General features: G+C 37.5%; 1 protein-coding gene across 5 annotated transcripts in view; it reads right to left on the bottom strand.

The window, feature by feature from the left end:
• LOC106163591 (uncharacterized) overlaps positions 1–26,525 on the bottom strand; it is a 52,263-nt gene that overhangs the window by 24,588 nt on the left and 1,150 nt on the right. For all 5 annotated transcript variants that reach the window (XM_087012606.1, XM_087012610.1, XM_087012608.1 and 2 more), the window contains exons 2-4: positions 8,549–8,653; positions 5,284–5,326; positions 614–692 (exon numbers count right to left, since the gene is read on the bottom strand). In XM_087012606.1, coding sequence (XP_086868732.1) covers positions 614–692; positions 5,284–5,326; positions 8,549–8,653 — 227 coding nt within the window. The remainder of the gene's footprint in view (positions 1–613; positions 693–5,283; positions 5,327–8,548; positions 8,654–26,525) is intronic.

The following is a 26,525-nucleotide window of genomic DNA, read 5'->3' as shown; positions in this document are numbered from 1 at the left end:
CATAGCACATTCAGAGCTTTATAAATGTACACAGACCAAAACTAGAACTACTTCAATTTCAGTTTACATTTTTAAGGCTTTGGTTCCATTAAACGCTTTACCAGACTCCACTTTAAACCAGCCAAAGCTGCTCCAATTCTGCACTGGGTATAATATTATAAGTGCCTAGAAACTTCAATGTTTATTGTGGAAAAGAATAGGGTGTGATAAGGCAGCAGCACAGATATGCTTTCTCAAGACCTCTAAGCAGATTTGCTTTTACAGGAAGTTTTTACACATTCAGAGAGCTGCCTTTTTGTTTACAGGCCTCATAAATAAAAATGTCATTTGCAATTTTGTTGTGATATGCCCCCCCCCCCACCCTTTTTCTCCATTCTAAGACCCCATTTCCATAGATTTTTAGATCGATCTATCCCTGTGGGGAGTTTCACTAGATTACTGTCAGCTTGGCCGGCTTAAGCGTCTGTCCCGCCTACTAAAAGCTGTAAGGGGGTAATTAACTATGGTGCCCGCTCGGCTGACTGCAATTTAGCGTGAACACCCAGGGAGTTAGGTCGATCTAAATCTTAATCTCTAGATCGATCTAAATCTCTGGGAAAGCACCCTAACTTACCTTGTGAGTTCTTCATGTAAATTATTTGGTTCTGATGAGTAAAATTTCACTCGTAACCGGAGTGTGTAGGGTGGTCCAACTGAAATTATACAAAAACAAAAAATAAAATTACTTACAGCTGTTACAAATTTATAAACACCTGTCTTGATTCAATATCTCCTTTTACATTTAGCCTCATCGCTTATAGTTTAAAAAAAAGAAAATTCTGCCATGAGCCTATTTCATATTCACCATCTTTCTTAAAATATTGCTGACAACTACCCCTACCCCTAAAATAAAACATCTCCTAGAATAAAACACATAAAAACCTTTACTTTTTTCATAGCATGGAAAGGACAAAAAAGCCAGAAAAAACACTTCAAGTTGCACAATTTTCTTCTTGCAAAGGTGAAGTACTCTCCCTTATCTCTCCTTGTTACCTGGAGAGACTATTGCTCCTAGAAATATAACATGTCCTGGAGTGAGGTAGAGAGGATGTTATCAGAAGCACTTCGCCACTGGAGCTGACATAAGAAGTACACTTTCCTGGATAATTGGCTGCTAGGTATTTGCAGTAGGAAAAATGTGCAGTGTATTTTACTGACACTAGAATTCATCAGTTAATGGAGGGAGGAAGAGAGGGAGAGACGGAAGGGAGAGAGAGAGAGAGAGAGAGAGAGTGCATATGTGTGTGTGTGTGTGTGTGTGTGTGTGTGTGCAGGGGCGGATCCAGAGATATTTTCTGACAGTCTTCCATATTATCTTTGTTGATCCATCTTCCATTTTTGACCATCTTCCGACAGAAAACATTAGATGGCTGGCAATGTAAACTTGAAAATCTGACCGTCTTCCAGAAGACCCAGAAGACGGCCTAAATCCGCCCCTGTGTGTGTGTGTGTGTGTGTGTGTGTGTGTGTGTGTGTGTGTGTGTGTGTGTGAGAGAGAGAGAGAGAGAGAGAGAGAGAGAGAGAGAGAGAGAGAGAGAGAGAGAGAGAGAGAGAGAGAGAGAATGCGTGAGTGCACATACATGAGTGTTAGTATGCCAGGTGGTAGGTGTTAAGATCTATAGGTTTTTAAAAAAATGTTATGAGCATCTTGCAGTTTCTTTTTGTTAGCAAAAGAGGAAGTATTATTATTTAATGAGGCAGTGAGAAAAAACAGATACTGAAACAATGCAAAATAACAAGATTCCCTGACTTTTGTCTCAACAGAAAACAAAAACAGAAAGAATGGGTTCACTTAAAGATAACACAACAAAGATTTTTGATCAATTCTAAACAGAAAACAAAAACAAGGAAGAAATAATATGTCACAATGTAAAGATTCTGAAAAAGGTAGAGAAACAGAAAACAAAAAAAAAAAAAAAAAAAAGAAGAAAAAGTTGAAATGAAAAAAAATTGTGATTTCCAGGTAAGGCTTATTTGCATATTAGCACACACATTAGCACACGCACACAAAAAGAAAAAAAAAAGCATAAAGAGGCATCTTTTTTTACTCTTATCCAAGAAATAACATGAGCACCTCCCATATTACATGCTTATTTGCAGAGACCTGGGAATTCTCTGAATTAGTTCCAAAGCCCAGGAGTTAACACAGCCCATATTATACTGCTGTAAGTCATGAAATATGATACTGATTATAATGGAGTCTTACAATGCTCAAAATAATGAGTGTGCACCCTGAGAGTCCAGGCGTTACTGATTACAAATTTATCACTTGTACACTAAATCATGGTAAAAAAAATACCTACTCGAATCCACCCACTTATGATTTTTTTTTTAAATTAACATCCTCAGGTATCTCAAAAGATGGTATAAGACATACAATTGACTAATATTGTACTATACTTTATCTCTTTGTATAGTGACCATTCAGATATAAAAATATTACTTCTATACTATGATACCCTGAATGGTGACCCTCCCTGCTTGATGCACAGGGTACTAGTAACTAATGTTCATCCATGCTTCCTATGCATACTGGCTTTAAAATCCCCTTTGAACTGGACAGGGTCCTTTCTGGATCCTTTGTGCGACCATGAAACTGGCATTGCTGTCTTCTTAGAAAGAAGGCACAAGCATCGCTTTGGTTGCAAATTGAATGCTCAATAATCGGCCATTTTTTTTTTTTTTTTTTTTTTTACTCTCAAAGGCAAACAGAGCCTTACTAAGGCATGTAGAAAGGACACTGTCCAGTGCAAAGTGGGCTTAACATATCACTTATTACTCAATGATACACAGGGTGACGGCCCTCCTCGCACACTTCAGTGCCCAAAACTACATGACCTGTTCAGACATTACATATCTTCACCTCACCAGTGACACAACAGGAAAGTATGCAACACATCCAAACTGCAAATGTCAAGTATTTTTCCAGATGATCCTCCCAGAGCATGAAGATGTTTTCAAACATGCACCTTTTTTTTAATGTGCCTGTGGAAGACAGTAATGCAATGCAACGGCAAGAAATAAGATTATATTTCACCTCAAGAAAATAAAATTACATAGTTTATAGTCAAGCTTCTTTACTCTATTTCTGGTTTCATCAACATTGTAGTTCCAAAACGAAGCCACTTAATAAGAACTAGTACACAATCACATACGTATATTATCTCAAACTTCTTTATGATATTATTTTCAAGAACCATTTGGACGACAGATTTGCCAGTATTCTGCGCATTACAGGGAATATTTAGCTTACAGGGTCATTTAGTCTGCTAGAATTCCCTAGGAAATAAAAACTGAAGCTGTTTCTAGGCAAAGAAGTCTTTGGAATGTGGCACGTTGACCACCTCCAATTATCAGCCTCATTTAGGACATTCAGTAACAAATTTTCATTCATTCAGAAAGAGGCTTCTGCTAGGAGAAGAAGGAATGCACAAAACTGCTGAAGGTTTAAATGTGGTATGTTTTCTCTGGGTGGAGTCTTCAGATAGGAAAGGTAATGGGGAAAATCAGACTTTGCTTTAGATTAGTCAATGTATTTTTCGCTTGTGGGTTTTACGATAACATTATTATCTGCTTAGCAATGGACTACATTTCCACCCACGATAACAAAGGGTCCGAAATAAGTGTAGGATAAAAATACCTTGCACTTGGCCTTGCTCACAAAGGGGAAAAAACTCGCAGGAATATTAATGGCATCAATAAAGACATTCTTTTTAGATCTAAAAAACACTCCTCCCTTATTCCCACATATAAATAAGAGGGGAGTTGCTACACATATATTTGTAATGCTCATGTTTCTTAGTTTCAAAACACAGAAATGACAAATAACATACTTAAGTGTGCCAACTACATTAACTGTGGGCCATTAATCCATAAAATGATCTTAGAGTTACAGTGTGAAGTAACTCCGTTTGAAAGAAAAGTCAATATTTATTTTTTTCTTCATAATATATTCAGTTATCACTATTTGTCCATATTTTTACTTGTTTTATTTATCAAAATTTGATTCATTTAAAATTTACTTTTTATATATTTTATTCATTTATTTAACTTATCCATTTCTTCATATTTATTTGTTTTATTTACATGCATTGGTGTGCATGATTACGACTACATGACCCTGGTTAAAATGAGAATGCCATTTATATATGCCCAGGCACACAAGATCCATGGAAGCAGCTCCTCCCTTAACCCCCCCCCCCCTTTCTATTCAGTCACCTCCCCCTTTTCTATTCACTCATCTCGACATGTTATTTTTCTACGCCTTACTCTATCCCAGCAGCCCTAGTCTGGAAGAGATGTGGCTGAATATTTGTTTATTCTGGGCTACCAAGTTCCTGATTTACGTTAGTTTAACCTATTCAGACACAGCTTCTGCTTGCCAAATCCCATCTGGAAATGCTAGTACCTCTGACAGTTGGGTGTCTCTTTTGGCTGAAGAGTTGATGATTTACTCGAGTTAGTCTCGCTTTAAAAAAGGACCTTACCAGAAAAATTGCCAATTATTTTCTTTTTCTAAGGCCAAAATAATTTATTTGTTTTCTAGCCCCAGAGGTAACCATCTTGAACATTTTGTTTAAAAAAAAGTTGGGGGGGGGGGGGGGGGGGCAGAGGGGGGGAACACCTACTGAGTAAAACTTAAAAGTTGACAAACCTGCTATTTTTACTGTACACTACTAATATATTCTAAAGTAACACAACAATACATGTGCTGCATTAACTAATTATTATATTATTTAGCAAATACTTATATCTAATAAAGTTCTGTTAATGTCAGAATATATATATAATAGATTTAAAAGACATCCTCCTTTCGGTTGATATATATCTGTTCTCTGAGGTGTCCAAAAGGACATATTTACCTCTTCTAAAATCTATCATTATGTACTTAAATTACCATGATTTGCACATATACAAAGAAACACCAGTCTAAAAGTGTCAGAAATTGGCTGCTTTACCACATGCTGCGGCTGGTCTTCATTTCTGCTATAAAGATGCAGAATCATATTTGTGTACAGATCCAAATCAATCTGCCATTCCAGCTGAAAAAACATGCACATCATCTCTGCCCTCTTTATCGTGTGTGTGTGTGTGTGTGTGTGTGTGTGTGTGTGTGTGTGTGTGTGTGTGTGTGTGTGTGTGTGTGTGTGTGTGTGTGTGTGTGTGTGTGTGTGTGTGTGTGTGTGTGTGTGTGTAGTTTATTATTACACTGGATATATATATCAAAATGTTGTACACACTTACTTTGGACTTGTTTCTTTATACTTTTTGTTGGGTCTAACCAATGCTGAAAAAAAAAAACAAACAGAAAAATAAAGTCTTTAATAATGATAATATAAACACAAAATCAATACTAGTATATGGCATTAGAAACAAAATTAAAACAGAGTAGCTTAATGAAGATTTTTTCTACTGACTACTTGCCAAATGGGCTAATTGTTAATTTAAATGCTAACTGGTACATCTTTTTACATAATGATGAACAGAATTACCTATTACTGTCCATGGGCAAAAACAAATTTGATGACCTGACTACTGCTTAATTTTAACCTTAAAAGAATTCACATAGGACCCAAATGGCCCCCTGTTTATGTCACCTAACTAGTTATACTGGAAATGAACCGTACCTAACACCCCATTCTCATAGATTAGATCGACCTACATTGGATCGACCTAACTCCCTGGGGGTTCACGCTAAATAGCTGTCAGCCGGGCGGACACGAAAGTTAATTACCCCTTAAAGCTTGTAGTAGGCGGGGAGGGACACTTACGGGGGATTATCTGACAGTAATCTAGTGAGACTCCCCGCGGTGATAGATCGATCTAAAAGTTGTGAGAACAGAGCCTTAGAGGCCAAGGAAATAATTGATCTTTAAATTCAAGAATCATTGGGTGGAACTTTTTCCAAAAGAGATGCCTTGTGGTAAACTGTTATATAATATACCATCTTGTTGCAGGCCAAATTGACCCTTAAGTTTCAGGTCAATTGACGTTTTTTCCCTATTTTCTTGGAGTTGTTTTTCATATATGTACGGTTCCTGTATTTGTTAATGTGCGTACATGTACACCCATGCAAATCAAATAAGTCACCCGCGTGTAAATGTATAAGAACATTTTCTGGCATAAAGCAAGCTTGTATGCTAGTGCATGTGGATGCATGCACGCTTGTGCTGTACGCATGAGACAGATTTTATGACTCAACAAGTCACAGTGTACAGGGACCCCCATGGTTTTGGAACTTTTGGTACTGGTACTTGCACAGTTTTTACAATGGTTTTAGTACTAGTACTTGCACAGTATAAACCTACAAATATAAATGTTTAAAAAAAACAACATATTTTCATACAAATCTGTCCTGACAGATGCCAATGCACATGGGTCACTGCTTTGAAACAGAAGCAAAGAAAAAAGTGAGTCAGCCACATTCAAAGGTTGGGGTGGTAATGTGAGAATGTATTTCCTCAGAAACCACTCAATCTTCAATCAAACTCTGGAGTTAAATGCCTGAATAATTGGAGCCACTCTCTGATAGTTGCCACATGTATGTGCATTAACCGCAAGCAACCTCAGGACAAAGTGTGTGTGTTTGTGTGTGTGTGTGTGTGTGCATGTGTGTGTACCAATTTGCACTTCTCTCTCTCTCTCTCTCTCTCTCTCTCAAGCTCCGCAAGTGTATGTGTGTGTGTGTATGTGTGTGTGTGTGTGTGTGTATGTGTGTGTGTGTGTGTGTGTGTGTGTGTGTGTGTTGGCTGTGCATTTGTGTGTCTGATATGAAACTTCATGATGAAGTGTATTGCTTTTTAGTTGTTTTATGGTTAAGATGTCTCATATTGGCCAGTATTTCATTCCTTCTCTCCCTGTCCCCTCTCCATTCTTGATCTGCTTCTTAATCTCTCTCTCTCTCTCTCTCTCTCTCTCTCTCTCTCAATCTCTGCAAGTGTGTATGTAGGTGTGTTTGCTGTGTATTTGTGTGTCTGCAAGTAGCAGACAATGGATGGGAGAAAAACACATTCTTAAAAAGTGAGTTAATAAAAATAAACCACAGTATAACTGCAAGAAGCAACAGAGGGGAGTCTGCTATCTGTCCATCCTTCAGCAATGCCCATGATAACAAGATGAGCTATATGAATGTCCGATGAAGTGACCTTTTGACTTGGTACATTCTCCTGCTATTTTTTCCACATGTCAGACAACATGCTAATCCAGCAGGTTAAATAATGATCAGAAGTGAAAAAGTCCTGAAAATACCATGTGGGGTCCAGGGGGAGGGGGAGGGGGGGGAGGGGGAGGCTGTACTGGCTTACCTATTAGGTGATTCATTGGCAAAAAATTATGATTGTGGATCTCTCCCCCTATCTCTCTCTCTCTCTCTGCCTTTAACTAAGTAGATCACTTTCCAAATTGGAAAAAAATACAGTATGCATGTGCATGTGAGACTATGAGTGTGTATGTATGTGCACAAACAGAGATCATTCCTTCCCTTTCTTTCTGTTAATTCATAGAAAGACTATCTAATAAATCTTCCTCTTTTCTCTTAAGAGGTGGGAAAAGGGATCCGAAGTGATGTGTATACTACACTCTGATATTCTCTCAGAGAGAGAGCTAGCACTGGTGGTTAAAACAGATGGTTACAGGATGTATGTGGTAAACGGAAGTTATTTTGAGTCGATCGTGTTTCATATTGGTCTGCACCATGTTTTGTTGGGTGTCTGGAATGCTTTGTAACCACAGCAAGGCCAGTAAAAAAAACTAACAACTGGGCAAAGGTTTAATGTCAAATTTTGAAGTGTAGAGTTATTAATCTTTATGGTATGAAATTTTGACCCACTTTGTTTTATTGCTTGTGTGTTGCTGTCTTAATCAGAGTTTTTATTTTCACATTTGAAATTTGCAATTTTTAAAGTTTATTTTTGCACTGTTCCACTTATCCCCCCTCCCATTCTATTTCCTTTTTTTCTCCCCCCTCTCTCTCTCTCTCTCTCTCTCTCACACACACACACACACACACACACACACACACACACACACACACACAAACAAATTGTGCCATTTTTTAAAAAGACAAATTGTTTGTTTTATACCAACATTACTTCACTAATAATGGACTACTTCCGAGTTATCGTGGATCAAAACCAATATTTCCATCCAAAAGTTTTAAGTGTAAAAAGACCAAGTGTTTGAGGTCAAAGGTGTTTTTATCGAAATGGGTCCATGAGTTGTCCTGAAGTTCAGGCTGTCCTTTCAGGAAACTGGCCCTCAATAATTTGACCTCTGCGGAAGCAACTGTCTGTATTCACTGTTGAAAACCCCATGTGTAACACATGTAACCAGTTATGGTAATTATTAACAAATTTCAGGCAGTTCCGATATATATAGTTTTTCTTTTCTTGGAGGGCATGTATAACTTTGTCTTCTATCTTCCTTTAAAAAATTACAAATGCAATATTGTACGAGAAATAAAATTGATCAATTTCCTTCAATTGTAGTGAGTTTCTGCAGTAATACTTACATTTATTCCAGCCGCGTCTGAATATTGCAGACCGAAGTAGTCTTTTTCTATCAGATCTAAATTGTAGTATACACGTTCTAAAAGTTCCTGGCCCAAGGCTTTTTTCTGAAAGGAAGAAGAGAAACTTATTGCATATATGTTAAAAGTGTTAAAACTCTTTTGTGATACAAAAAACATGCTGGCTGTCTACAATAAAAATAAAATTTATACAATCATTTATACACCTAAACATAACAATTACTCTTGCAATATTTCTTTTTTTTTCCGTGGTCTTCATTTTGTATGATACCATTTATAGGTCAAGGAGACCAAAAGAGTGACAGCTTGCTTAAACCCGTTTTAGGATGAGCATGATAGCATGACCATTTTCGTAAACCAACAAATATATATATATATATATATGTAAAATATCAATAGAAAGCTTATAAATTTCAAAAACTTTGCAATTCAAACAATAATTTTATCATGCTATATAGCAAGATAGGGTGATTTCAACACTATAAACAACTCTACTCAAAAGACAAGTGAATGCCTGAGATACAATCTGGGGTAGTGCTGGCATTTTTTTTCTCTTAGCCAAATTACTACTTTTTCATTACTTTCTTCTCCAAATGGTTTAAATTTGACTAAAACAAGTCAAATTAACCATTTTTTGTTCAGCCAACTTAGGTCAATTTTAGCATATGGCTAAATTGGAGAGTGTTAGCGCGAGCGCTACCCCAGCTAATACCGAAAAGGAAAAATGGATGTTTGAGATACTAATCACTGGGTTTGCATGTACGACATCCACCCTGAAGCAAACCAACCAACAACTGAGTTAACCACCCAAAATGACACAGACAGTTGTAAAAGAACCATTTTAACACTCAATGCCAATTTGATATTCAATTTTCTAGCCATTCATCTATCATTAAGATGGAGAGAGGTAAAGGAAAGGCTGGGGGCAGGACAGTCTGCAGGCCCATTAATGGTGAGAATACAGCCATTAAATGTACCATAAATGACACGGACCACAACAAATCACTCTGAATGGGGAGGGATGCATGAATATCTGTTTTAATATCTTGTGGGGCTAGCTATCTGCCCTCTCTTTCTCTCTCTCTCTCTCTGTGTGTGTGTGTGTGTGTGTGTGTGTGTGTGTGTTAGCTTAAAGACATGGCATCATACTAGAATTTTCTTGAAGATGAATTTGAATTTTTTATGGATTACCATACAGTCATTGCCATTGGGTCATTGTAATTACTATCAAGTAACATTTAGAATTATATTACAGTAATTACATTTCACAGTTCAAGATTATACAAATTTATAAAATTTGGTGTTGTTGTTTAAGGCAGTATCTTCATCATAGAGAAAAAAAGGGCTACAGTTATGATATGTTATGATACCACTTCAAAGAGAACCCTGCCCTTACATAGTGAGGAAGGAAACATGCCCTTTATTTTAGGTCATCTAGGTCCACTATTTCCTATACAGGGTCATTGAGGAAGTGGTCAGACTTTTTATTTCCTGAGGTGATTGAAAAATATACACACAACAGTGTGATGGATACATGTATTTGTGGGCAATAAGTGAACATTATTTATCATGTTTGTAACATGCTTATGTCACACTACAATGGATGTTGCAAAGGAGAAGCTGCATTTACACTGAAGATACAACGACCTTTCTCTACAGGTTGTCAGACAGAGCTATATATTCACTGCAAATAAAAACTATTTTTACTTGTTGTCCTGCATGTTGTCATGTCAATTAACCAACGCTACCCTCTATCACCGCGGCAGATATTACATTTTCCACCAGGCACAATTAGAAGACTGTATTTAGCCGGAGACATTATCTGAGAATATCTAGTGAAAAATCAATTTGTGGACCTGGTAGAAGGTAGACGAACGCCATGAACACACATATGGACATAAGTAGACATGTGCACTATAGAGAATAAAGGTTGAACACTCCCTGATATCTAGCTTCAATTAAATGAATAGCTGACAAAGGAGCCCACCTATCTCTCTTGTAAACATGTTTCAAGACTGTTGCAGTCTAACTGCACTAAATCACCAGTACATTTCAAATGTACTGTATTTATATAAACAGATCAATTTAATAAAAACCACACGTCAATTTCATGTCAATTTCACAAGGTATCATACACTGTAAAGATAGCTACTAGTAATTAGGTCATACACAACCAACCAGGAAATTATCGAACATTTGACAACCACCTGCTGCATAATTTATGCCAAATTAATACCTCGTGCTTCGACAAGCGCACAGATTTATTGAGAGCGAGATCAATATAGGTGCAACTTTTCATGCATGTGATTATTACCAGTTTCAGTTTGAAAGAGGGCAAGTCAATACAGTCCTGGCTTTCGAACTTGATTACAGTGTTTCAGTTCGAGAGTTGGTGAGTCAGCCTATTTTCCACATGCGTAGATGATGTGCAACAGTACACCAAATTAATAACTTATATTTTCTTGTCTACAATTGCCGTTCTTTCAAAATGCCATCTCCATCACTGTCATTAGCTGTCAAACAGACATTAATTTTTAATCATACCAATACAACTTAATACTCTATTGCTGAACTTTCAAAAAATTTCTTCTACGAAAAATAAACTAAAATTCAAACAAAACACAAAGGTTTTCAAAAATACACACCAATGGGCTCACTTCCAACACTTAAACAAGGCTTTTCATTTTACGCCTTATTTGCCATTTTGCCAATTAAAAGCCCTAGAGGTCCGGCCACCTGAAGCTTGAAATGCCTGCCAAAAACACTTGAACAAAGGTGTTTATTTAGACGCACTGTACAAGTTTTGAAGCTAAAACCAGTGACTCACTCTTTTCGGGTACACATTTCAATTAATGTTGATAAACATTTCTGAAGGGTTTCTTTTTGGGGTTTGGGATGGGCAATTAAGTCCCTAAATGCCCTATAAGGGTGGCCAAATTTGTGATGGTCAGTGTCAATGACCAATAACCAGGGGAATGTCTCTTTACTGTAAATTGGAATGTTAATGATGGGTCAAGATGTGGTATGACTACTAGTAACCCCCCCCCCCCCCCCCCCCGCCCAATCGAGCAATATAGTTGCACATTGTAACACCAGCAAAATCAAGTGTTAAAGCCACATGTGGTGATGTATCAATAAATGTGGGCAAAATTACAATTTCCCCACATACAAGTCAACACAAGTTCTTACAAGTGGTATAATTTTATTTTCAAGAAATATCTGATAATACCTGAAATCAGTAATCTTATAAGCAATTCTAAGCATATTTTCAAAGAGCAGCTTTAAGCCAAACAAACTCAAAACAGTTCCAGTCTTGGACCTTATCTTGTTTCCCTTTGATCATCAATAAAATCTGTTGATTGAAAACCCCTACGGGGCCCCATCACTCATTCACCTGTCTGTTACAACACATGGGCACTGGAAGCTCTGCTGGGGGTCTGCTGACATCAAAAGAGGCACTTCCAGGTAATCCGAGATAGAAATCATTGCTGGTCAGGAACAGCTGTGTGGGGATCAGGATATTAAACATGGACACCCACTGAGATAGCAATTTCATGGAAATATTATGAATACCTATCCCAGATCACTTTTGAAGCTTTGATTTGGAAATATTCGCCGATGGGTTAACAAAGGGAATGGTGTGTGTGTGTGTGTGTGTGTGTGTGGAGGGGTTTCAAGGGCACTTTCTTAGTCCCAATAACTGTTAATATATGCACTGCCTGGTTTAGCACTGGCAATTTTTTTGCCAAATGGTTGAAATATGACAAAAAGAAGTCAATTCAAACCCTTTTTGTTTAGCCAATTGAAGTCAGTTTTAAATAGCATTTTTAGCGCTACCCCAGCCTGCTATATAATATGATGCAATATATGGTAAAAGTAAGACAATTAATCTTCAAATTATATGGCATGTGGTTTACTTTGGCATGATGTTATCACATTGTTACATAACAAGGTGCAACAGCTCTCTCTGTATTTCAATTAACAGTTGTATATTGTGTAACTTCTGATGTAATGTTGACACATATAAAATATGTCACACCTGTTGCTCTGTGTCTTAATCTTGTTATCAATCTACATCAGTGTCTAGACTGCATATAATAAATTATGCAAATCTGACAGAATATATCAATTTCATAAATTCACAACCACAAGTAACTACTAGCATGGTGTTCTTCCTTTGGGACTACATTTAATAAGCTGATTCAGTGGTAAGTGTTAATTGTGTCACATATTGAAGTGATGCTTTAAAGGTCAATTGGACATCTTTTTTTGATATTCCAATAAGAAATCAAATTAGGAATTATTTCAAAAACATACATATACAAAGACGAGGTTTAATTTGTCAGGTGAAAAAAGAAAGGAGACTTCTTTTCCTGATTGTAATCAAATATCCCTTTTTAATTTGGCACTTGAAATTCAAGTCCTATTTTGATTAATCTCTAATGCAACACTACTTAACTTAATCAACATAACAGTTAAAAAGTCCACAAATTTAACCATGTCCAGGACACTAATTTAAGGTCATGGTAAAAAAAATACCAGGTAAAGGTATCATAGATAAGATCAGTTGGGATTCTGTAACAACACTTAATCTCTTTAAAATACTCTAGGTTTAAGTTAGTCAGGTAAGACATTTAAGATAAAACCAGGTAGGATTTTGTGACAATTCACCTGCTAAAATATCAGGTCTCTAGCTAGCCATAAAACTCATATCATAAGGTCAACCAAATTGTTTTCAATACCAAACAATTAATTTAACCCCAAGAGGTTGCCTTACTCATAATAATAGTGAATCATGCTGAAAACTTTACTGAACTTCGGGGCCCATTTGCCAAATTAACCAAAGCCTGAAAGGTGGTCGCAACTTTTAGTCACCAATTTGAGTCTGCTTGGGATTCAACATAAGTCTGTAGAAGGTGGTTGCACGATGTGTGGTGCCAGATTTATGATATGGAGTAACACTCAGATCAATTAGCTTACTTTTTAAGCAGAACTCTATGGATTTATCTTAAACTGACATATTAACAGTCCAAAATATAGTTGTAAAAGGAAAGACTAATTTTTTGTACTAAACATATTTTATAAAAGCCAACCCCAGCCCCTGTATCAACTGGCCTGGTGTCATCGTCATCGATGAGACTTTCCCTAGAGAGCCCTCTAGCCGTCATTTAGATACACCATTAGTTGCAAAAGATGGCCTATAATTCAAAAGACTACTAGATGAATTACAAAAAAACTTGGGTTATATGGTTGGGCTTGCTTGGGTTGAACTCCAGGGACAACAATGACCAAATTACACATTCACATTTTGGACTCTCTGTACGAGTAGCCAAATCCTTGGAAAATCTGTCAATTAAAAGAAAATAATATTAGAAATCCCCCCCCCCCCCCCAATCTCCCTCACCCTGAGATTCAGTGTTTTGGTCAGAACTCCCCTCCCCAAAATACTTGTATGATGACAACAGATGTGAGTTCCCAATGGAATGTTGGACTCTGGGTGTTTGAAAAGTCAGAATGCTTTTTCCCCCCTACAAACAAAGGCTGCACAAATCACATCTAGCAATCAAATATGAATAGGAAGTTGTTGAGTGTAACTGAATACCAATGGGAATTTCAATGGGGAAATATGCTGGGAATAATCAGGCTACATTGGCTTTGGAGCTGATAAATCAGTCCTATTTTCAGCTTGAACTAGATGATGCTGAATATAATCTGAAGTTGAATCCTGACTGCCATTTCACCTCTGAGTCTTCCTCTGACAATTCCTCTTCAACCCCATCCCTCTCTCTCTCTCTCTCTCTCTCTCTCTCTTCCCCCATAAGAAGAACACAAGATTACGTGTGGTCTATCCAACTTGGCGAAATGCTGAGGGAAAAAAATACACCAAGAAGTTGGGAATCTTGCGTTAATGCATAATTTGCATGTATGAAGCTGCACCATGTCTGGGTCAACTGTTTTCCACATACGCTGAGACATAATACAGCAGGTCTGGAATCAACACTGAGACATAATACAGCAGGTCTGGAATCAGCACTGAGACATAATACAGCAGGTCTGGAATCAGACTTGTTAAAAACTGTGAATGCTACTAGTATACATCAGTCAGGGACTTTCGAATGGGAAAGGATTCAGATTCTTTATTGCTAAACACCTTCACATACAAGGTACAATCAATGACAGCACAACTAGCTATAACAGAGCACAAGTAAATAGATAAATATATAAATGATTACAAATGGAGATGCGCATAGTGTTCCATAGGGGTGGGAGGCTATCACAGTCAAAATATGCCAGCTATGTGTGTTACTGGTCAGTGTCACCTGAAAGGAGTGCTTAATGACTGGCCAGACAATATCCTAACTGACCACTGGCTACTTTATGCTGACCTTACACTCAGGAGAGTACATTTTTCCGGACTGAGAAAGCAACCATGTTACCTTCCTAGTAAACTTAATAGCCGAGCAGATATTCATTCATATTGACCACTGCCGATTTAGTACTGACCTTTTTATGCTGAAGGATGCAGTCTGAGTCATGACAAGGTGTGTGTTTGTGTTGAAGAGGGAGGACAGAGACAACGGTATGAAAAGACATTATGATCATCAACTATATCAATATGCAGAACTGTTAAGCCCATTCAAATTGAACCTCCAGGTTTAGCAAGAAAACCACTACCAATATTTCATAACACACCATTTGCTCACATAAACTGGTGTGGTAATTCTTCTAAAGAAATGAAAACCTTTGTCATTAATGATCCTATGACGGTTTATACAATTATTCACAGTACAAGCACTGTTCCTGTTAACTAAAAGACAGGTCACCAAGTGCAATAGTACTTGTCAATACAGATAACAAATGGACAAACAAAACCGTGTGTGATTCTGAAATGTGACTATCCTACAAGTCACAGTTATCTCAGATCCCCATGACCTCTGGGACATGACCTGTGACCTCCACACCTGACCTCTGACCTTTGGGTTGCATGCTACAAATGCATCTTCACAACTATCACCAGTTAACAACAATATTATGCTGTCTTGTCATGACATGTCTGTTGAAATACTCAAAACAACTTGATATAATCTCTTTTTATTTTTCTCTCTCACACTTTCACACACATTCTCTCTCTCTCTCTCTCTCTCTCTCAACTGACATGTTCAGATAAAAGTATCAATGAAAGACAATGTAAAGCACTGGGCCATTATAATAAAGGCAATACACTGGCTATTAAAAGAAAGATAAACTGGATATCATTAAAAAGGATTTTAAGGATATACACAGCCATAAGAATCACAACAAATCGCAAGATTATTTTCCCTCAATTTACACACGCCCAACTTGAGCATCTGAACAAATACAAAACCACTCACTTTCCTCTCAAGAGGCTATTTGGAGGTCAAGAATCTATATGCTGTGAAAACAGCACCTAAACATAAAGGCCAAAAGCATCACTTCAATCTGACCTCCACACCCCAAATTTCAATGGGGAGAAGTGGAAATCAGGAAAAATTGCTGGCAAAGACAAAGTCATATGCCATAGAAAAACAAAAGGTGAACTTAACATTGCCATATTGATTTTTTTTTTTCTGTTTTCGTTCAATGTTGTAAAGTGTATTTCACCTAGTGATGGTCGACTTATAAGTTACATTCAGTGTCTAATCGGGAATTAAGCAGCAAGCTTTTTAGTGGGTCCCCGTATTTGATCTAAGGATCTGTTAGTCCACTGTTCTTAATCCCGTCTATATATAGTAAAATGGTACATCTTAAAACTACTGATATGATATATGAAATTGAAGAAAGAGTTGACTACACAGCAGATAGGCAGCGCTGCATGAACATTGGGCCATTCTATCATATTTTACTAGTACTTTCTTTTTAACACCTCCCCCCCCCCCCCCCCCCCCCCCCCCGATAAAATACAATCAACTCTATTACAACACACCCAAATCATAAGATACGGAAAATATAAGGTAACAACCCCTATCAAGCTCTCAGAAAATAAGCTGATATGGGATAGAAGTAGGCAGAAGATAAATGTAAAGGTACTCAGATGTTACAGATGTTACGGAAGGGAAGAGATACCATGGGACGGACCATTACTCCTGCTCAGCAACCCCTAAATGTCAGGACGAGTTAATTCTGCATGCTGGAAACAACTACATATGCTCGGATTTAATCTACAAGCAGATCATGTGCAATACATGATAGGGCAATGACTCCAGAATATCAAATGCCTCACATATTCATAAATTCATTATTGAATTAATAATTATCAATATATATAATTTATCATTTTTTTGAAATGATTTCGCTAGTTTAAGATACTCACTAAAAACAAGCTTTCTGTTATGGTTCCAAAAACCAAAAATCTCTTCAGAGCCTGTATTTTTCTTTTCTTTTCTTTAAAAGATTAATAAATTTGCATGAAATTCTGGAGTAAATACCATACAGTATTACTAGTACTGAGCATGTACTATACCTGTCTGTTTACAAGTGTCATTTTAGAAGAAAACTGAAATCAAGGACACGTTGTCATTGTGGAAAATCAAGTTTACCTCACAAGGAAGTTACATCAGATCTGTTTGTTTGGTGGTTTTGGATTCCAATCGCTATTGTAATCGAGTATGTGTGCCTCGTGTTTTTACAAGCAGAACAATGTATCTTCTGTGTTCAACTTCCATTATCACCAGACCCAACTATCACAAAATCATGTCCTGGAATTCAAACTTCAGTTAAAAGCAAAGGGGCACTTTCATAAAGCAATTTTCTGATTCTTGTGTTTATATATTTATAATGGGCCCTCATTTGATTTCATTTTAGACCCCCCCCCCCACCCTTCTCAACCCCCTCCCTTTCTACCTCTCTCTCTCTGCATGTGAGTGTGTGTGCACACACACACACACACACACATACACATATTACCCTTACAATCTGTCAAGGATATTTTCAAGGATTTTGAAATACGGAGCCCAAATTCATTTTCTCACTAATGCAGGATGTCTTACAGTCTAGGCTCCATTTGTTCCCATAAGAAAAAGTTGAAAAAAAATAGCCATCTTAAACTGAAATAGTGAAACCAGAAGACAGCTGTTTGACTGCCTGACTGAGGCTTCGTTCACATGCAATGTCTATTTTCTATTTTCTATTTTCGGTATGTCTTATGATCACGGTCTGTGCACTGAATATCCCGCCGCGTAATTACTGGCAGCGCGAGCCAGTTACTTATAGTAACTTATAGTAACTGGCTCGCGCTGCCAGTAATTACGCTGCGGGATATTCAGGGCACAGACCGTGATCATAAGACATACCGCGAATAGAAAAAAGAATTTAGAAAATAGACATTGCATGTGAATGAAGCCTGATGCTCTACCTCTGACAGCTACTAGTAATGCAGTGTCCCTCAGCTATATATATAAATAATGGCATTCATAATATATGTGAACAGGTGAGATAAGATCTCCAGACCACAACAATCCGGCCATTGACCACAGAAACTGACCATTACAGAAAGACTGGGGTGTCACAGATGGTCAGATAAGACGTGTAAATAACAATACACTGGCAGTGTCCACAAGCAGATTTTTACTACTAGCAGCTTTGTTTTGTTGTGGTCAGGCCCATAGTCAGGGGAGGTTCGGGAGGGGGGGGGTTGACCAGGTAAGGGTCCCCTCTAGGAAAATTTTTATTTGAGCACAGGAAGGTTTCATGGTAAAAGGTCCACCTTTAAAGAAAAAGCCCCCCCCCCCCCCTTTTTTTTTTAATCGCTGGCTATGGGCCTGGTAGTTTTATACTATACCCTAACTCTTTAGTTTTGTGTATTTGAGGGGGAGTTTAAGTGGAGGCACATACTAGTATATAGGTTTGCACATATGCATACAATATATATTTGACACCTGATTTCTGTCAAAATCCATTTCCATGGATATGGTGACTGATGACAAAACTCTTTGGAGATTATCACACCCTACTCATTAGCAAAGTAATGAATCTCTATTTCTACACAAGTTTTCCGAAATTCTGCCCCCCTGTTCAAAACCTTGCAGTACCTCTGCCTCTGTTCATTTCTGTCATTCTATACAAACTGTATGCTGTGACTCTGCTTCCCAAACTCATCAACCCCTGGCATCCTTTATGTTCAAAATCCTTCACTCGAGACCCTCAGGACCACCACACAAAAACTTAATCCTATTTTCTCTGCACTCAGGAATCCCAGGCCTAAATCAGCTTAACAGACACAGAATGTTACTTAATATTAAACCTAGGCGCTGATAAAAAAAAACAGAATCCTTTTTCATTTCAAGTCTTAAATGAAGCAGGAACTTGCCGTCAAAACGAGATATTTATCAACGCTGTAAAGCCATCACCCTATTCTCCTCGAGATCTCACGCGGGATAAGGAACTCATCCCTGGATTAAGATTTAATATTGATGTCGCCCAGGATGAGATATCTTTATTGACAACTTAATACGAGAAGGAGATCCCTGCCTGGATAAGGATTTGAATGTGTTGGAGCATTCAAGAACTGGTTCTACAAAATGACAGAACAACGAAGTCGGGTTCTTACTTTTTGACACAAAGTATCATCCACAATCTCAGCCCACTAAGTGAAGATATGGTTTGATGGGAAAAGAAATTGATATGGCTATTGCCTCAGACAAATACCTGGCAATAGTTATTGCTATATATTTGTCCAAAACTAAAACAGAATAAATTTTCTGTCCTAAATTGAGGACACACCAATTTCGATCTAATGTTCTATAGAGATATTGGCCACAAATACAGAAACTCTAGACTGACTGGAAATATATGTAATTCGCACTGAGAGATGGTTGACCTGTTGACAGTTATCAAATATCTACTTCTACTTCCTGTCATTTAAAAAAAAAATGTGAAAAAAAAAAACATTTTAAGTCAAAATAGCCATGTACAGGACCAATTGCTCACAACACTTACTATTTAAAAAAATAACATTCTAAGATCACTGTCAAGAAACAGGGGCAAAACATGTTCACCTATACAGGATCAAAAAACTTCTTTAATAAATGGCTCCACTGACAAAAAGCCTACAGGGACGGGACAGACGGAAATTCCAATGCACAATTAAATTTGATATGTCCAATTGCCTCAATAGAATAAGGTAAACACACCAGTAGAGGTTATGTATGGGGGTCAATTATTGAAGGGGTAATATTCTGTTTTGGTTAAAATTGAGTGTGGTTGGTTCCTCCGCCCTTCCTAATTGTATATATCTGCCCAGATTGGATCAAAAGTCTGATTGTGTACAGTACTGTGTAGAGTTGATGTTTGAACTCTTAGCTCTAGCAATGGAGTCTTGCTCTCTCCCTCTAGCCTGATTTTTTTCTGGGTTTTACAGACATGTTTTGTTAAAATAAAGACTTAGACAGTGGTCACATCTGAGAAAGGACAATAACCAGGGCTACCCAATTACAACACTTGGCACGGATGATCCTAAATTCACCAGTAGATGGATTATGCTACTAGTGCCTGTTTTCAAATTGTGTATCAGTACATGCTTCGAAGTATCGGATGCAGCACCCTGGTATGCCATGTGATAGCGATGATTCTTAGACCCCATTTCCATAGATTTTAGATCCATCTATCCCTGTGGGGAGTCTCACTAGATTACTGTCAGCTTAGCCGGCTTAAGCGTCTGTCCCGCCTACTAAAAGCTGTAAGGGGGTAATTAACTATGGTGCGTGCTCGGCTGACTGCAATTTAGCGTGAACCCCCAGGGAGTTGGGGCGATCTAAATCTTAATCTCTGGATCGATCTAAATCTCTGGGAATGCACCCATAACCGGGTTGGAAAGTAGTGCACCCCCCCCCCCAAAAAAAAACCAGCGATTAATCTGTAATCATTCTCACCATTTTTTGTGAGTATTGAAAACAAGTGTAGCACTGGCACCAGTTCAGCATAATTACCAGTAATAAAGAATAAAGCGTCAATCACACCAGAGGATCTGGCAGAGGTAGGGCCATTTGTTCTGGGTGAACTCCAACATGCCAGAGTGGGTTACCCAAAATGTAGTGTACTTAGTACAATCAGCCCAAGCACACCGTTTACAGAGAATATTAACAAGTGCAAGTCATATTCTGCCAGCCAAAGACCGCTATATATCATACCTTCCATAGAGTTTATGTGCAATTAAGTCTGGGTCACAGCCACTAGGTTTTCACGCATGGTTTTTACATAGTTTTTGTAACATTTTCTATTCTGGGCTAAGTCAATTAGGTAATTTTTTGTCAAATGAACACTTTTTAAATTTTTTTTTTTTTTTTTTTGTGTTCTTCATGGGGCGAGAAGGCACTGGGTTGGACAAGAAAAATTGGGAGAATTAAATTTCACAAACAAAATATATTACAATATACACACCTTGTGATAAGCAGATGGTCTCTAAATTTTTGAATAAAAATTTAGTTTGGTAACACTATAGCAGTAGTACAGACGGAGGAAGAGGAGGTACATCCCTGCAAACCCCCCCAACACACACACACACACACACACACACACACACATACACACACACACACAGGTAACACACATTCCAGACTCCTTCATCAAGAAAATGCACCTCAAATGCACTGACTGACTCATACTTTGTTTTTACATCAGATCAATGTCATCACAACCTCTTCCGTCTAACAAAAGAGCTTTATACGTCTTGTATATTCTATATAAAATATATATATTCTGTGCACAACTTCATCTTACATGACACCAGCAAGTTCGTTTTTTTAACAAAGTTGCTGTTCAAGTGAACGCGACATTCATCCTCCGACCTGACAGGTTTATTACATAAATCTAATGCACCAGACAAAAGTAACTGTATGATTTGATTAATAGTACTTCACATTGATCACTCATGTGTGGCCTTGCAGTGGGTTCTACTGTGACCAGTCCAAAATACCTGACCAGCGGGCAGTGGCGTTAACTCCTACCCTGGGTGACTTAATAGCGATGTCTTGTCTTAATTAAGTTGTGTCATGACTTTGTGACACATCTGCACTGGCAGATCTGAGATGAAATGTACACGTAACATGATCTACTTCCACATCTTAAACCAGTTTTTGAATTGGGTCATAGTTGCGTTATAGAACAGGGACATCTCCCCGTATGGTTTCCCAAGAGAGGGAGATCACTCTCTTATGTAAACTAACACGAATTCTCTCTTTCTCTCTCTTGCCTTATTTGATGCTAAATATCAAGGTACACAAATTTTCATTTAGGTAAACTTATATTACAACAGATGACAGCAACATATATATATATATATCCAGACACTGTGTATCTTATAAATAACCACTGGCATTAGTGATTTTACTATTCACCAAATTTTACAGATTATTTTTTTTCTCCATCATCCAGAAGGGCATAAGTCAGATTCAATACTTTGCAGGGACGGGCAAGGGAGATTATAATAAATATATCCAAAATACCCCAATTTCCAGAGAAATACATAAGACTTTGGAGCAGTTCAGGATGAGTAAGGCTGTTCTCACAACTTTTAGATCGATCTATCACCGCGGGGAGTCTCACTAGATTACTGTCAGATAATCCGCATTAAGTGTCCGTCCCCGCCTACTACAAGCTGTAAGGAGTAATTAACTTTCGTGTCCGCCCGGCTGACAGCTATTTAGCGTGAAACCCCAGGGAGTTAGGTCGATCCAATGTAGGTCGATCTAATCTATGAGAATGGGGTGTAAGCTAGTGCCCGCTTTTTCAATGGGCACTATAGAACATCAAGTTTTATATTTACACTTGGGATTAACAATGCAAATCATAATCCAGCTGCAAATCTTCATCACTTAATCTGCCGCATTCTGGTATGGACATAACACTTAAAATACGATTTTATTCTAGTCATCAATCATTCACTGACAGGCTTAATGTGTCAGCTTGCTTATGATACAATATTTTATTATGTATACTAGTACCTAACAAATCTTGGTTAAGCCTCGGCTGCAATGGAAGCTGTTTGTGGAGAGGGAGATTTTGAGCTGCATTTACACTAGATACATATATATGACCACTCATCTTTCAGCAGATCATGTGCTAATAAAGGGAAAAATCTATTCTAAGATACATTTAAATTATGAAGTATTGGGAACTGTGTGATGACACATGAGACAGTGTGAGGAGAGGTTAAAACTTTTTGACAATGATGGTCAAAATTTTGAGCCAGGAATATCACCTAAGAGAGCAATATTATTAATATCAGAGTAACACCCCAAACTTGGCAAATTCCTTCTGTTTTGCAAGAGCAAACATGTATCTAGAATATATGTGTACTAGTATAAAGAATCTGCGGATAATTTCTATCTGCTATTTAAATGTTTTGATACAATGCCCCATCACACTTGTTAACTGCCCATTACTTCTGACAACTTTCTCCTACAATTTTTTCAAAATCTCATTTAATGGTGTGAGCATCAAATGCTGACACAGGTGAAGTTTTTCGCAACTAAGCTAGAAACAATAGTCTGTGGAGTTCACTACTGGGTTCAGCATATGATGTCTCGGGTAGCGCTAACACTCGCCAATTTAGCCAAATGCTAAAACTGACTTAAATTGGCTAAACATAAAGGGCTTGATTTCACTCATTTAGTCAAATTAACACCATTTGGATAACAAATTGACAAAAAAGTGATGATTTGGCTAAGCGAAAAAAATTGCTAGCACTACCCCAGGATGTCTAGGCTATTACTGTTTACTAGCAGATATTTACAGTCACCGAAAAAGTGAAGTTTAATTTGCAAAAGACATCAAAATACACAAAAGCAAATACCTCCAATTTCACCTTCTGTTTTGAAGAAAATATTATGATCTATAATATTAACTGAATGAGGATAAGCCTGGGCCTTGGTAAGGTATTGATTGACAGTATGTCAGGAATGCAGAGCATCCCAGAGGCATTGAGCCAGGTACAGGGTTCCATCTAATTAGCAGGATAGAGTGTTCACATGGGCAGTGCAAACACACACGGGCTGTATTATCATAAGGTGCAATCCCATTCGAGTTGAGACGGCTTAACTGACGACGTGCTGTTTCATAATAAAGTTACTTTCCATGAAAAGAGTACTAATATTAAATCTGCTGATGTTTCACACGCTGGCACAGTTTAGGTTTTGCCACTGGATTGTTCTGCCAAAAACTATCATGTCCTAATTGGGTGGTATGTGTACAAGTTAAGCTGACACAAAACCACTGGAAATGCAGCCATGTAGTTTGAGAATACATTTTGCAGTGGGTGGTTATAATATTGAGCTGTGAGTGCGAAACACATTCTACCAAGGCGAGTAAACCTGTGCATATATATCAGTGATCATAGAATATGAGAGAGAGAGAGAGAGAGAGAGAGAGAGAGAGAGAGAGAGAGAGAGAGAGAGAGAGAGAGAGAGAGAGAGAGAGAGAGAGAGAGAGAGAGAGAGAGAGAGCTTAAGTAGCAGATCAAGAATGGAGACAGAGGGAAGAGATGGAGAGAGAAGAAATGAAATACTGGCCAATATGAGACATCTTAACCATAAAACAAGATAAAAAGCAACACACCTCATTATGAGGTTTCATTTCTCATTTTTGCAAGCCCACATATCACTGCCTCATCATCATTCCAGCCATGCAGCTATATCCTGGTTTTATTGTTAACTGATACCATAGATTACCTTTTCAGTAGCAACATTTTATGGCATTATTCAACCTCTCCATGATAAAAAAAAATTTATTGATTGCCAATCAATAGGTGAGTTAACACTGGACTTCTGTGTCATTTTATGGCAGTTTATTTAAACTATAATATGCTCAAGTCTTGCCTTTTATATATATTCATTTCCTTTGTTGATTCATTCAGACATGACAACTGATAAAAAGTATATATATCTTTTAATTGCTCCAGATGTCATCATGATCTATTAAAATGAACACAGCAGACTTCACCCAAAGGGAAAATAAACCAAAAGTTTACTATTCTACATACCATTCTTATGCGTTCACCTGCGCTCAACATTTTAAGATCACCATAACAAATTTACATAATATTGCAATTTTTAAAATGTTTTTCTGCTTTTTAATAAATAGTAACCCCTCACTAAGGACTTCTGCTTAATCATTCTTTTCTGATTTTCAGTTATGTGCCAAAATAAATTTTAATAAATTTTATCCCAGGACAGGCCTTACAAACCATTTTCCCTCAGTCACAAGTCTCAAAATCATTTTTGTTCCAACAAAACTGAATGCCCCCCCCCCCCCCCCCAGAGCAACCCTCTCAGCAACAAGACATGTCATCGATAAGTCCTATATCACTTCTTTATTTAGAATCAAAATTGACTCATTGCTATTCAAATAAACACAAGTCAAGCCTAGTAGCATTTATTTTGTAATGCTGCTCATTACACATGAATCATAATGCTATAATCAGGAAATAACTGGTTTGCCTGACTTTAAATCTCCCATACAGAGTCTCCCTCCTTGATTAAAAACATGGAGACAGACATTATCACTTCTTTTTCTACTGAAATATCATGTGCTGCTGTTTTTGCTTTAATATTTCGCATATTTGTATTGGCATAGAATAATAATAAGCAGATATGCTGATCATAAAAGTGCATTGGTGAAAATGTGTGCATGAGAGCATATCTATCTGTGATGCTCTCTCTCTCTCTCTCTCTCTCTCTCTCTCTTTGCCTACAGGTAAAACAAGTGAAAAATTAAACTCTGTACACATGTATTCATCCAAAACACTTATTTAGGTCTGTCTTTCATTCTATATTTCTTCATCCATTCACCAATATTGCCCGAGACAAGGACCCCTCAACTACCAATGTGAATCCCACCATCCCAGTTGAACAATTACCTTCTGGTCCATCCATTAACTAAGTCTGAATACCATTAACTCTACTGCACTTAGGTAATTGAATGGGACCAGACCATCCCAGTCATAATATCACCTTCTGTATTACAAACAACTGAATTAATCACTAATTTTATTTCATCATATAACCCATGTATCAGGATACATGTATGAAAAGGGGCACAATTTCAAAATTGGGATACAGTGCAAATTTAAAAGTGAGCCTTTGATAGAAATATTAGCCAATTGGCCAGGAAGGGTGTGTTTGGAATGGGGGGAGGGGGGAGGGAGGGGAATCATAATTTAAATTAGATACCTGTTGAAGAATGTTGCAGTATTACAGTACTAGGCAAAGATGCAATAATGCTAATAAATAATATACTGTAATTTATAAGCACAACAACTGTGTTCTATCTGAATGAAGCTGTATCTCCTTCTTCACAGTTGTAGCTGATAGAGGAGAGATAAAGCTGGTGCATCTTGTCAACTCTCTCTCTCTCTCTCTCTGTCCCTCTCTCTCTCTCTCCATAGTTTACTTTAACTCAACAATACATACCACCTGTAGTGCTGATGTAATGAAATTAAACAACCATTAATAACACTATGCAAATAATAAACAACTATATTTCAATAGACATTAAGCATAATAATGCACATGCTAATAAGCAAACTACCCTTTACTCTCAAACTTAAATCAGTTCAGCTTCGAATGCTCATTTCAATCACAATGACAAAGACAGCTTGGCATTTAAAACAAGCAGTACTATAATTTGACAAATATGGTTCTTGCATTATAAACGCACTTGTACTATAAAACAGACCAGCATCATGGATCAATCATAAGAATTACACATCATGTATGTGACAGGATATCTTGTCCAATGTCCCAGCTGTATCTCAATAATATATGGTTTTGTATGGATAGATATGACACGTATCACTTATCCAGTAAAACAGCTGTCTTAAGCATGAGTTTTCGAGGCAGAAACAAATGTTCTGATGGATTGCCATTTAAAATTTATTTGCTGTCCATAAAATTGACATGCTGCATATATGTCATTTTTATTGGATTACACAGATGCAATTTGTGTG

The sequence above is a fragment of the Lingula anatina genome, chromosome 5 (genome assembly GCF_051362555.1).
Source record: "Lingula anatina isolate TDL-2025a chromosome 5, LinAna3.0, whole genome shotgun sequence".
Taxonomy (NCBI): Eukaryota; Metazoa; Brachiopoda; class Lingulata; order Lingulida; family Lingulidae; genus Lingula; species Lingula anatina.
This window is presented reverse-complemented; position numbering and strand designations above follow the sequence as displayed.